Source organism: Rhynchophorus ferrugineus, unplaced genomic scaffold (genome assembly GCF_030347505.1).
Source record: "Rhynchophorus ferrugineus isolate W39M unplaced genomic scaffold, kcgeb_rfMv2 rfM9, whole genome shotgun sequence".
Classification (NCBI taxonomy): Eukaryota; Metazoa; Arthropoda; class Insecta; order Coleoptera; family Curculionidae; genus Rhynchophorus; species Rhynchophorus ferrugineus.
In genome coordinates this window covers 34,020,974-34,034,713 of record NW_027472588.1, presented here as the reverse complement: position 1 = coordinate 34,034,713, position 13,740 = coordinate 34,020,974, and the positions used below count along the sequence as shown (strand labels likewise).

Sequence of the window (13,740 nt, the reverse complement as noted above, 5' to 3'; positions counted from 1 at the left end):
TGCTATAATTACAAAGCATACAAAATACATATGTATAATGTATTGTATAACTCCGCATTTATATGTGATTCTAAGAACAATGGATGTATTTTATGTGTAGACTTTTTTAATAAAAATATCGATTTATCGATATATCGATATTTTTTTAGCTGATATTTCTTGATGTTTTTTCAAAATAAATTAAATATAACTTGTAATAAACCTTTAAAATTGGTACTTAATTTATAGGTCTGGTGAATTTAGGTACTTAGTTTTAAAAGTTTTAAAGATATTTTTTTCGGTGTCCAATACCCCTAAACTGAAATCTCAAAAAGAAGAATGAACATGAGGGGAAAATATTTCTGCAGCTAAATAATTGAAGACAATTGTAGAAGTTACGTAATCATTGCATTATGCATGTAAGTATTCTGATTTTATAGAACAATAATATTTATTTTAATATATAAAAGTAATTTAATTATTGATATTATGGGCATTCTTCCAGTCACTCCAAGAATAACAACAATAATTAATCAGTATATTATGGAGTATAGAGTTTCATGCTGAAATACCTCAAATATAAATTATTCTATATAATTAGTTGTGGTAGAATTACTTTGGAAATTGTTAATAAAAATTCTAAATTGTTTTTAATTATATCTAAATTAGTATTACGTGCAGTATATAGCTATATAATATTCTAGAGTTTATTATACCTAGGATGGGTACTAATGATAAATTGTTTGGCTAATAAATAATTATTTTACATATCTGAAAAGAAAAATCGCCGAAGCGCTATAAAATGCACAACATTAGTGTTAAATAATTTAGTCTTGAATATTTATTTATTTTTTTATTTATTTATATGTTTTCGACCCATCAACCTCCGGGACTATTTATAGATATACAATAAACAAAACATTTACAGTATCAGTTATCATTTAAACTATGCAATGTTATTACAAGTATAAAATGCAAAGAACAATATAAATACATGGTTGGAATATAAACTCTAGGGTTAAATGTGTGGATAAAGGGTGCATGTTGCAAGATGACCAGTAGAATATGTAAATGCTACAATATAATGGTCGTACAACCCATGGCAGTGATAAGGATACAAGATACAAAAAAATCAAACAAATATGCATGATAATCGTAGATGCACATTATTATATTTCTAGCAGTAGTCCTTTTACGGTTAGAAAATTAATCAGCTTTTGCAGATTCTCTAGCCTAAGACACTGGTCCATCGTCTCTCTCAGGTTGATCAACCATCTTTGCGAGTTGTATCTTCAGCATTCGATTAGTACATGTTTGATAGATGGCGAGGAACCACATTCGACTCACAGTGGTGGAGTTCTTTCCTTAATGAGAAACTCATGGGTCAGTTTGCAGTGAGCAATTCTGATTGCGTCTGCTGATTTCAGTAGTGTTAAGGCCTTGATAATACTCTTTTTTCACCTCCCATAGCTTGCTGTTTTCTGTGAGATCCTATCTGAGTCTATAACTACATGTCTAAAAATTCTAGTAGAGTGGTGCTTCATATCTCTAGTAAGTGATCCTTCCCTTTTCTTGGCTAAGTAATCCGCTCTTTCATAATAATGTGGAAAGCTTCACAATTTTGTGCGTCATCATTGCGCAGAGGTCATGCTAATCTTCTTTGTATCGTTCCAATTTCAGTATATGTACCGCCTCTTAAATATTATGACTTATCATTTACGATATTAAAATAAATTTTTAAAGTAGCCACAGATTCTAAAGGCTTTTTTTAAGATATGAGTTTCACATCGTACCTTTCAGTTTTCTCACTAAAACTCTCGATCTTCCAAAAGATGCATGGGCTCTCGGATTTTTTAGTAACTGGATTGATTACTGGCGTGAATGGGATGGTTCTTCTCGTCGGATGTTACACTAGTGTCTTTGAATAATTACAAATGTAAATTTATAATTACGCTTTGGCAAAATTCAAAGCTGCGACTACCACAGCAATAGGAAAGCTGTCCTGTTGCCTTAACCACTGCAGTTACGGAGCTCAAATTTACTAAAGAGAATTTTTGGTACAAAAGTACGTTATTTGAAAAAGGAAAGAAATGTTAATTTTAGATTTTTATTTAACTACTATTTTTGGAGCATGCAAAAGATTCCCTTTCTCCAACTAGGTTTATCAGGGTTGCTTCCAACTGGCTGACGAAATTAGAGAGCTGCCCAGCTTGATTACTGATATGCTGAGATGGACAATCACATTCAACAACCGCAGAAGGATATTTCTATAACCTTGACCACTGAATTTGCCAAACCGTTTTTTATATATTTTACAATTAAAATGCCTATTTGTACTTCAAACTTAAATTACACCAACAGTTAATCGTAATTGTTTTCTGAATTTTATTTTCCCCCATGTTTGCTCTATACTTTCCGTTTCACCAACGATGGAACCGTATAATTTCCCATCCGTTCTCTTCGAAACTGATTACCCATTAGAATTTTTCCTCGCAAATGCACATTTTAACATTAATTAATTCAGCTAGATGATCGGTTTAAACACAACGGTGGAAATGAAAAAATATACAGTGCCGCTATCAAGATCTAACCGATTTCTCGGTAATTGTTTGACTTTCTACAACAATGGCAAAAATTATACGTTTTTAACTGGCCGATTGTGAAAATGGCAAAGAAAATCGCTCGCGAAACGGTAGAATATCCTTCTTAATCGACGGATTCGGTTGAATTTCACTGTATCATTGTAATTTTTAATTGCATATTATGATACGCCGACGGGTTTTCTTTTGTATGCGATTTTTTCATGGCGCTGCTCGGTGAGCTTCTATTGTTTGTTGCTTAAAGGAAAATCGTCGGCTATGCAGGAAGAAACACGGTGGAAATGCCTTATACGGGCTTTCACGTGTGAATTAAATGCAACATTGTGTAAAATTAAAAGCTCTATATATATAATTATTAACAAAATCAACAAATATCGCGGAAATATTACGTGCTTGCAATTATTCTGATATTTTTTTCGCTTTAAAAACGCGTTTATTGATAAATACTGGTAAATATACATTAATCAAAATCTTTTCCATGATTTTTTTCTCATATTTCTCGAAATATGGCGAAACTATTTTGAAAAAACAATTTTCGCGAGTCAAACTATGCAACATCGATCTAAATAGATAGTAATCAAAATGCTTTATATCTGGTGACTACGCTGAGCGCGGCATAACTTTCCATTCTAGTTGCAATGCAATCAAAACCACCACTTCGTTCAATCGTTCAAACAAAAACCAACAATCATAAAAAAATTATGATGGTATTCGAAAGCAGATTTCTTCAATACAAACAACAAAAATAATGATATTGCAAAATGCAATTTTAAGCGTCCCACGATACTCTTAAAGACTTAACATAAATTTAAGACAAATATTTTATGTTATAAAATGTTAAAACCATCGAATCTAATAGTTTCTTTTTTCATCAAAATCAAAAGACCTAATACACAACATTTTCTCATTATATATGTTTATGGTTTAACTAGCGTATTGTACATGCTTGAATTTTGAGAAGGGAAAAGATTAAGTTAAACAGAGCTAAATTGAGGAATAGGGTGGTTCGAATATCACAAAAATTGGCCTTTTAACTCACTGATTTTTGCAGTGGTTATATTCAATTGTGTATGTGGACCCAGATACTACGGGACTGATTAACCGAGACCTTCAGATACCCACTGTCATTCAGAGATAAAGAATTGCGTAGAAGGAGATATGAGGAAAGACTCAATGTCAATATTGAAGTAATATAACTCTTGAATAACTCCAGAACAGGACACAGGTTCAAAGGAATCAAACCACTTGGTCTTTTGTGTAGTGAGGTGCATTTAATAGAAAAACAGCAGTGTTAATACGCAAACATTATTACACCAGAGACCTAGATTTAAGCTATTGTAAAGACAAATTGTAGGTTACTTGGAAGCGACTAGTAACAATATAATAAATAAATTTAAAAAAAATCAATTGTGTGCGTTGGATACATTAGTTGAAAAAAGATTTATTTCTTCTATAAATATTTCTCTAAAGTTCTCTAAGTTCTCTGAGTTTATTGTTTTACTATTTTAAAGATGCATCCCTAATAAAATATCTTTTGTGTGGTAAAGAAACTATTACTAACGTCTTTTTAATCTAACTTAATTCGAATATATTATTTCTTCTTATTTCGTCTTATTTCACTCATATTTCTATCTATTCCTTTCATTAAAGGTTATGATAGTAAACCAAACTGTTTAATGATATGCGTAGGATTTATACTAAACCTCTTTTGGTTATTCTTGTCATGGTTTGTTATGTTTTACACGTTTCGAATATTACTTTTCAACTACGAACAGCCGCAAATATACGAATGAGTTTTAATTTTGGATGTTCCAGCTTGTATATATTTATGTTCGCAAAACTTGAAAAACAGCCTATTAATTGACTTGGAACTAATTTATCGTATCTTGAAAATTTTGGTTTAAGTTTAAGAGAATGAAATTATAGTGGCGGTGGTTATTGAATATTTTCAACCATTACTTTGTTTTTAATGTATATTTGGTATTAAGGAAAATTTAAATCATGGAACGTGAAAAAGTTAAATTAGGATTTACTTGTAACCGTTGATTTCGTAAAAGAATTTAAGTATCACTTAAGTTAACAGACAATATTAAACAATATTCAATATCATTTTTTGCCAATTATCTTTCAATGTTACTCCACTGAATGAATTTTGATATATTATAAATTTAATTATCTCACATTGTCATTACAGAGTTCTTCAGTTTTAATGTTTAAACATTCTTCAATAATTTTAGTCAAAACTTATATCCACCGATCTTGTTAGTTAGTCCCTATACTTCTGGAAACCCAAAGTCTTTATATTAACAACTTGTTTCGAGACAACATTTTCTTCAGTAATATTCACTATGGAAATTTCCTCCGGGGCTTCTTTAATGTAATTATTGCTGGCAACGTGTCTCACTATCTTGTTACACTGTGCATAGAATATTAACAAATTTATAATCATTCATTTGAAACATTTTTTTAACACAATTTTACTAGCGCCATCTGTATAACGTCTCTACAACAGTATGTATTTGTGGTACCTGTACTTAAGTACCACATAGAGTTAACTATAATATATTGATAGATATTGGTATTAGAAGCCTCCGATGTTAGATGTCGCTTCGCAAAATATACTGTGGCGGCTTAGACAACCAGCCATATTATACAGCGCACAAAGCCCAAAAACAAAACCGACAACACCGAAGGGTATTTCTTCTTCTTATACTTTACACTGGTTGATTGTCAACTGGTATAATTGGCATCATCGTATTCGGCCAGGTACCCCTTGTGTGGTGTCGGACCAGTATCTGTAAATAAAGAATTCCACGTGGTCCTTGTTTTTTACTAAGTTATTGTGTGGGGTACATCGCATAAAACCGACAATATATGAAACCAAACTGTTGATATTACAAAAAGGAGTACTGATTTATTGAAACTAGCATTAATATGTCATATATGTAATAATTTTGAGGTTATTTCCAATTCTCTTCTACACCAGAAACCTGTTTATCCGCTCTATATATTATATCGAAGTTTTCGAAGCATTTCTATGTATATTTGTTAATAATTGGTTCGTCTGATTACTGAATCTATATATTAAATTTTCTTTTGTCTGCAAGAGGTTTCTGATTTTATATTGTTTTCTTCTTTCTTTAATCGTATCCCCAAATCCGAGGGTGTAATTGACATCTTGATCTGATTCATTGATTATCTCTTGTTGCTAGAATCTGTTCTATTATATATTGTGTCTTGTTGCTCAATATAGTCTATAGTTTCAACGTAGTTATTAATCTGAACTTGTTCTTATTAGTATATTTGATGAATTTTGTATAATAAATAATTCTTCTCTGGTACTGATACTGCTAATGGTACCACCACCACTAATACAACTAAATGAAACAAAGGAATCTATTTTAAAATACTGTAAGTACTGCTTAGTGTACCAGGTGAGGGACAGATGTCGCTGCATGACTAATTTTTAAAAATTGTTTATTTTTGGTTATAGATTTGTTTACAATTACTGAAATTATATAAACAACGTTTATTATAAATAAAATGGACAAATTAGATTATATATTATGATGAAATATACGGTAATATAATTACTCGATAACATGATAGTTCAATAATGTTGAATGAGACAAGGATATTGAATTGATATATTGACCGACTATGTCAACGAAAGTAAAAGTAGAAAGACGTGAGCCGGCACATGTGGAAAGTTCACCAAAATCATTAATACGCTACTCATTCGAAAAGTAAACAGTTTTAGAAACTTAAATTGATATTCTGTGGTGTAACGAGGATTCATTCTGACGTTTTATGGAATTCGCGGCTTGTTTCTTGATATTTGTGAATATGCATAAATATAATAATAATAATAGTATTATGTAATAAGGTGACTCAGGTTTAGAATGCGGTAATAAAATAATATTTTTGTTATAAACTATTTTTATTCATTAAAATAACAAAATTTTGTTAGAAAGTATATTGTTTATTGACCAATGATTAATTTTCTTAAATGTCAACTAGAGGGGACAATTTTAGTAAACATTGTGCACTATATTTAATGCGACTAACTCTATATACAAAACCAAGATTGCAGATCTTTGTTCTGGAACACCTCACGTGCGAGATGATTAAAGCTGTCTTGGCACATTGACCACAAAAATCTACAATTGATGGGTTCCTGGATTAGAGCTCTGTGGACCATTAAAGGAATCCACGTTTAATCCGAAGAATCCATTTTATGGCACCTATCGATTAAGACACATTGTGAAATAAATACCTACAGTCTACAGCAACATTATCGTGTTAAAAGTTCTATAATCTATATGTATTCTAATACATTAATAAATTAATTGTCAACTACTAAATTGTTCGTTATTTCCTAATATTCGGTATCAGTTAAGTCAATTAACTGATAGTTAGGTACAAACCCAAACTAGAATAATATAATGGTTTCTTAACATTAACCCCATATTGTATCTGGCTTCCTGGCAAGTCGTAAGCGTCACACCATCTGGAGATGAAGAAAATACAAAAATCACAGCCCTCGAAGTCACGGTTTCCTTTTAGTACGGCCTCGGGTCGTAAGGAGTACCGTTCAAGCCCACGTAGCGATTGTTTTTTCGGTGCTGGAAGCCCTGTCCGGGCTTGGCGTTGTAATAGATGACTCGCCTAATACCGAACGGGTCCACATATCCAAAACTACCGGACTTTTCATTGTCTGGCTTAATTTGTTCTTCGTGGTATGCTCTGGGAATGTAGTACCTGAAGCCGTCGTTGGTTACAGATATTCCGTCATACTCCGGGTACTGTTTATCATAACCATTCCCGATTTTCTGGTGTGAGTAGCGTTTGTTGCCCCTGTAAGTGTGTCCGTTTCTATCAATGGGATACGTAGGACCATTGTGGAATACATATCCGTGATTCAATGGACTAACATAAGGATTTATGTCTAAGGAGTTTTGGTCTGGTTCGGTATACGTTGGCAGTGTATCATAAGGAGATGGTGAGTACTGTACACCTGCTGGAAGTAGGGGTGCTGGGCTTGTCGTTGATGTTTCTTGATATTGCAGTCCATTAACTGAATGAGCACCGTTTTTCAGGTATTCTAACGGTAATCCGGTTACAGGAGCTTCAGTAGTACTGCTAAGCACGCCCAAAGTGCTGGATATGCTTCCAGGGGTGATTTCAACGTAAGGTTTCTCGGTCGTACTAACGAAAGGTGAGTTCGTCGATGATGGCAGAGCGTTGTTCGATATTTCCACGTGAGGACCAAGCGTGGATGAACTGTAAAGTATATCTGATTTAGGAGTGGTGTACTGTGGAGTATTGCATGAAGCACACGGCGTTCCGGTAGTTGAAATGGTGGGCAGTGGCGTGACGGAGACAGGAGTTGGAGAAACTGGAATAAAATAATTTTAAAATCCGTACAGTGATAAAACCTGGTTAACATACCGGTGGTTGTAGGTTGGGTATAAACAGTAGAAACTACAGGTGGCGCTGGGGCCTTGGATGATACCAAAGTGCCAGCAGAAGCGGGGTGCTTCTTAGCCATTTTCATAGCATCAGCAACAGGCACGTCACGACCGACGAACAGATTCTTTGCTTTCAGGATTCTGTACCCAGCATTATCAGCGATATAGTCACGTTGTCTCAATATTCCTAAAATAAAATTTAAAATTTAATCACATATCATCTGATATTTATATAGATTATATAGAAAACGGTTATTTTGTCGTTCTATATACTAGCTTGCTTAATGAGTTCGAGGAATATATAATCCCAAGAGTGGAACTAAAATCTCAATTAAAGGGATATTCTAGTCTAGCAATTTGAAAAATAGTTTTATTTATATTTTCAAAGCTAAACTATTTACAAATATGTCCTTAAGAGGACTTTTCGGAGATTTTTAGCTCTTTTAGTGATGCAGTATCTAAAAACGGAATTTTAAATAGGTTGGTGGACTTAACGAGTTTGTATCTTCTTTAAAATAAATTGTTCGAAGTGGTTGATATGATATCTCTAGTTCCGATTTATTTTAGTATTTTCAACAAATTATAGACGTTCAAAAAAAAACAAGACATTCTTTTCCTTTTTTTTTCCTGTTTATTTCCAACTTTTGTGTATATCAGTAAAAATCCACAATTTAATTATTTTTACTTCGAGAGGACTAGGGATTAGGACTGGGACTTTACTTTATGTCTAAACTATATCTATTTTTAACGTATTAGAGATGAAGTCATTCGATTAAGATTCGAAAATAAACAGTTCTCAGTTAAAAAAGAAGTCCAGAGACGCAAGCCTCATAGACTGTGGTGAAATCGATCATTTAGATGAAAGTTTCAGTGAGCACCTTAAGGATTAAAATTATAGAAACCAATGCTCGAATAGGAAACTAGTATTGTCCAACTGAAAACTGTGATGAGATTTCGTGAAAAAAGTTTGAAGTTATTTGTAGAGAAATAGATACTTCCCAAGAGCCGATTATGGATTCATGATGATGACCCCTAAACTGGTAAAAGTATTTTAGTGTATAAATCAGTACAGATGCGATATCCATATATTGAAAGACCATTGTAACAGGTATATTAAAGCTGAAGGAAATTACATTAAAACATTATGTCAGTTACATGGCAAAAACCTGTATATGCCTTTAATTTCCGCTTTTGGAACTCATTGAACAACCTGGGGGCTGGTATATTAAATATTATGCAAACAAGTAACGTTTCACTGTAAGTAATTCATGTAGCCAAAACGGCAGTTAATTTTATTGATATTACAACCTATTGCAATTTGAAAACGCTGACATTTTCTATTCTAAAATGCTAAATGCTTTATTATATATTGTTTGGGTGAACAGAAATTGTTAATGGAAATTTTGCTCTGTTCATACATATTATTTAGACATTTTAAAAGCACTTCCGTAAGGGTGTCTTATGTTTCCTAATTTTTATGTGATATTTTACACATTGACGCAAAGGTAAGGACGCAAAGGACTATATTTGATAAATTTGTTGAAATGTCACCATTGGAATCACACGTGAAATAAAGCAACTGTCACTGCTTAATGTTCCGTAAATTTGTTAGAGAACAGAATCGATGCTATATAATCATTCATTTGATAACTGGACGATCATCGAACATAATGTATATAATATTGATTAATATTTATAATGTTGAAATTTTACATTTAAGTCTAAATTATCTAATATGACCAGAAAAAGGCATCATCTATTGATGGTTTTTGCTATACGTGTGTTTACAGAAAACGAAATCATGTAGTTTTGTTTGTTTCTTTTTAGTAGCACAAAATTGAACATATTTAAAGGTTATTATGGACATTGAACTTTAAGTTTTCTTACTTTAATAAAGTCATCAAAAACGAATGCAGTTTCAAAAATGATATTTGATGGAAAAAAGGGTTAACAACTTTTGTGTACCTATATAATTAGATGAATTTTAAACAAATATTTTATATATTCTAGAGCCTACATTTTTACCAAGGGTTTGAATTATTTTAGGGTTTGGATGTACTGCTTGATGTATACTATGGACTATAATATTCAGCATTAAATCTACAGACACTGCGGAGACCAACTATCAACCAACTACAAATATAAAATAAAAATACTATTTTTAACTAGAGAATATTACAGATATATTGTTATTCAAGATACGTTATACGGTACTATTTCTTAAATAAATAACCATAGTCATTAATTTGTTAAAATATTTAAAGGAAAGAATTCTAAAGAAATTTATTCAAAAACTCTTCTTGAAAATATATAGCAAAATAAACCTGTTTCGAATTAATTGATATGACAATGGTCAGTTTGCTATTTGCCGAATACCAAACCATAAAATATTTGCAGAAAACAGTAAATGATTTCATAGAATTAATGTATAATAATATGATCTGGATGTATGTCACCCATCAATATTTTACATGGAAACACAGCTTAGAAATCAATCGCTGAAATCAGTCCAGAGAGGAATCTTGCAAAACTCTTTACAAGGAGTATATTCATTTATATACAAAGTTTCAAACAATAACAACAAAGTACTCAAACGCAAACAACTATACTGATAAGCCGGAAGATAACCCCAACTTGATCTAAGGTTAAGGAGACTGGTTTGCCAGTCAATTATCAATCGTTATTTGGAATTATAGGGTTCAAAAATGGGATTGCACAAAACCATGAAACCAACTCGTAATCCAATGCTGCCTAAACAAAGTTCTTCAATTAATTACCAATTCCTGTCGTGACGCAACCAACGGAAAACTGCATAATGACCTCGAAATCATATGGGTTCACGAGGTTATCCAAGACTTCAATCTAAAACATGGAACAAGGTTCTAAATCATAGCAATTTGAAAGCAATATAGCTACTGGGCAACACGTAGGAAATCAGAATTTAAATGAAACAACTAACATTAAATTGTTCGTAAAATTTATAATATACACAAGTGTTCCTGACTTTAGTTTAAGTTTGTACTAACAACAGACTAATAGCAATAAAATTAATTTTATTAAATAAGATTGTACTAAGCATATCGAATATAAAGTGTAACTAGACATTGGAATATGTGTATTGAGGTGGAGAAATGTTAAACTAAAGAACAAAGTCATTTCAGAATTACAAATTCAAATTTATTGAAAACCCTAAGAAGAAACGCTAATATTGCAATTCTAAAAGCATGTGAAGACAAATAACGTTAGTAATTTGTTCTTGATCTAGTTTTAAATCTGTTATAATATCTGTTTGATTAGGCACATATTAATCTTAAAATATCCGCACAAAATTAATTTAAACAAAAAAGTGGAAGCTATACCCAAAAAACTTGTTCTTAATTTATGCTGAGAAAATATATTGTTTCATTGGTCGGTTATTCGCAACTGAAAAAAATCCCTCATCGCCAATTTCAGAGAAATATTATATCTATTCACGGTTTATAGAACATCAGCGTACGACTTGAATATCTGCCGATCTGTAACAAATTCGGACAGAATTCCCACGAAAAAAAAAGCCGACGACGTTGGCTCTTCTGTTTCTCAAAATTCGAGTTTGTTGCTTTGTTGTCGGATCAGTTTAAGTCCGAAATAAACCGTTTGTTCTTAAGCTTTTTTATATATAATTTATGTGATATTTTAAATCTTACCATTATCGTCGATCCAAGCATATGTACCGATAACAGTACCGTCTTCCATTCGTTTTTCTTTACGGAACTGGCCGCTCAACGTCTGGTACCTGAAGTATCTTTCGGGCCCTTCGTCTGTCTGGATATGGTATTGAGGATTCTGTGGTGTGTCGTATCCATTTACGATGTTTAAAACATCGAAATATAATAACTGAAAAGAAAGTAAAATATTTTTAGAATATTTTTGGAAAGTTAACGAAATTAAGATAAATTAAAATTAAAATTAAATTAGGCTAATAATTAAGATAAAGTTAATAATAAACACATTACACTATACAAATTCGTGTGGTTTAGTTCGTTTCAATCTTCTGATTTCCTGCGTGTTATCCAGTAGCTGTATTGCTTCCATGTTGCTGTGATTTAATAAATACATTTACACTTTTAGGGCGAAATCTTGAATAATATCCTAAACCCTTCTGATTTCGAGAACATCCTGCAGTTCTTTGCAGGTTTCGTAGCGATAAGCATTGGTAATTAATCAAAGAACTTTATTTTGTCAGCGTTGGATTACTAGTTGGTTTGATGCGTTAGTGCAACCCCATATTTAAACCCATAGGCCCAAATAAGCTTTATAGTTGGCTTATAAACCAATCTCTTTGATTTTAGGTCAAAATGAGAGTATCTTCCGACTAACCAGTGTAGAGTGTCTTGGCTTGTGTAGTTTTTCTATAGCTTTAGACAGAGATACATCTTTTGCTATGTTAACTGTGTCGTCGGTAAATGTTCCTATTTCTTCTATTGTTAGGATATTAGCAGCATCAAGCTCATACAGGTAGTGGTCCCAAGACACTACCCTGTGAAACTCCAGCCAGGTTTAATTAAATGACAATTCTTTTGCTATTAGGCCAAGTTGGGAGTATCTTCCAACTCATTAGTATACTTACTTGATTTTGTATTACTGTGTGTTTTATCTATTCTGCTTTTTATCTAACCTGATATTTACAATTTAACCTAACATCGAGATGAATACCGACGTATTTCGCTGATTCCACTTTTATGATTTTACCTCAAAAGTGATATGGGCAATTTAGAGCTATTAAGATATATTTTTAAGTCTAGTTTACTTGTGGATCTTGCTGATTTCCACTAATAATTTTTCTATAACCCTACGCAGAGATACGTTTTTTGCTATAATAACAGTGTTGCTCTTTGCTTTTGTTAATGGGATGTCAGCAGTATAGAGGAGATACAGGAATAGTTCCAAGATACTACCCTGCCGAACTCTAACCAAGAAAAAAATAGGTTCAAATATTAATAATTCTCTTTCATGTGAAATTTTAAATTTTCTTTCGAAAGCATTGACAGAAAGTAAAAAATCGCTCGTCTTTTCGATTAGACCGAAATACTATACCCGGTTAAAAGTTTGTAAAACGTTATATATTGCAGGAATATTGCAGGGCAGTGTATCTTTTCTTTTCAGAGTGATTTCGAAATCCAAGCAGGACATCTGTTATTTTTATATGGTTGGTTTTTAATGGTTGAACATGTTTTAATATTAATTTCTCAAATAATTTGGACATCACGAGTAGCAACTTCTGCGTTAAATATCAAGAAATATATAAGGTTGAGATATAAGTAATTTCGATATTTTATATTTGCTAGCTCTAAACTTATATTTCTCATGGTTAGATTTACTCATTGAAGCCAATAGTTAGCGCGTACGAAAGGTAACATTCCACAGAAAATTTTATATGAAATCTATAAATAAGTGCACGACAGTAATATGGGAATAAGGTAGTGGTGAATTCCTGTGAAACAATTACGCTCCAACAGGCAACATTTACGCCAAAGAAGGTGTTGTTTGAAACTAAATGTTCGTCATGAGCTTCAAAACAAGCTTTGTTAGTTTTATATATTGTAGATATTCTCAAAAATGCTGATGCGTTTTATATACTTTAAACCACTATATTAATTAATCAAGTGATATTGATAAGTCTATAATAAATCGATAGATCATAGGAAAAT

General features: G+C 32.2%; 1 protein-coding gene and 1 non-coding gene across 2 annotated transcripts in view; both read right to left on the bottom strand.

Moving 5' to 3' along the window:
* Nucleotides 1–1,576: 1,576 nt before the first annotated feature.
* LOC143203277 (U6 spliceosomal RNA) lies at nucleotides 1,577–1,682 on the bottom strand. Its single transcript, XR_013007303.1, has one exon. It is a non-coding gene; the product is annotated as a U6 spliceosomal RNA (small nuclear RNA).
* A 4,818-nt stretch (nucleotides 1,683–6,500) lies between these two features.
* Nucleotides 6,501–13,740, bottom strand: part of LOC143203073 (uncharacterized) — a 65,592-nt gene continuing 58,352 nt past the window's right edge. The window contains exons 2-4 of the mRNA XM_076415189.1: nucleotides 11,737–11,926; nucleotides 8,031–8,237; nucleotides 6,501–7,977 (exon numbers count right to left, since the gene is read on the bottom strand). Coding sequence (XP_076271304.1) covers nucleotides 7,142–7,977; nucleotides 8,031–8,237; nucleotides 11,737–11,926 — 1,233 coding nt within the window. The 3' untranslated portion in view covers nucleotides 6,501–7,141. The remainder of the gene's footprint in view (nucleotides 7,978–8,030; nucleotides 8,238–11,736; nucleotides 11,927–13,740) is intronic.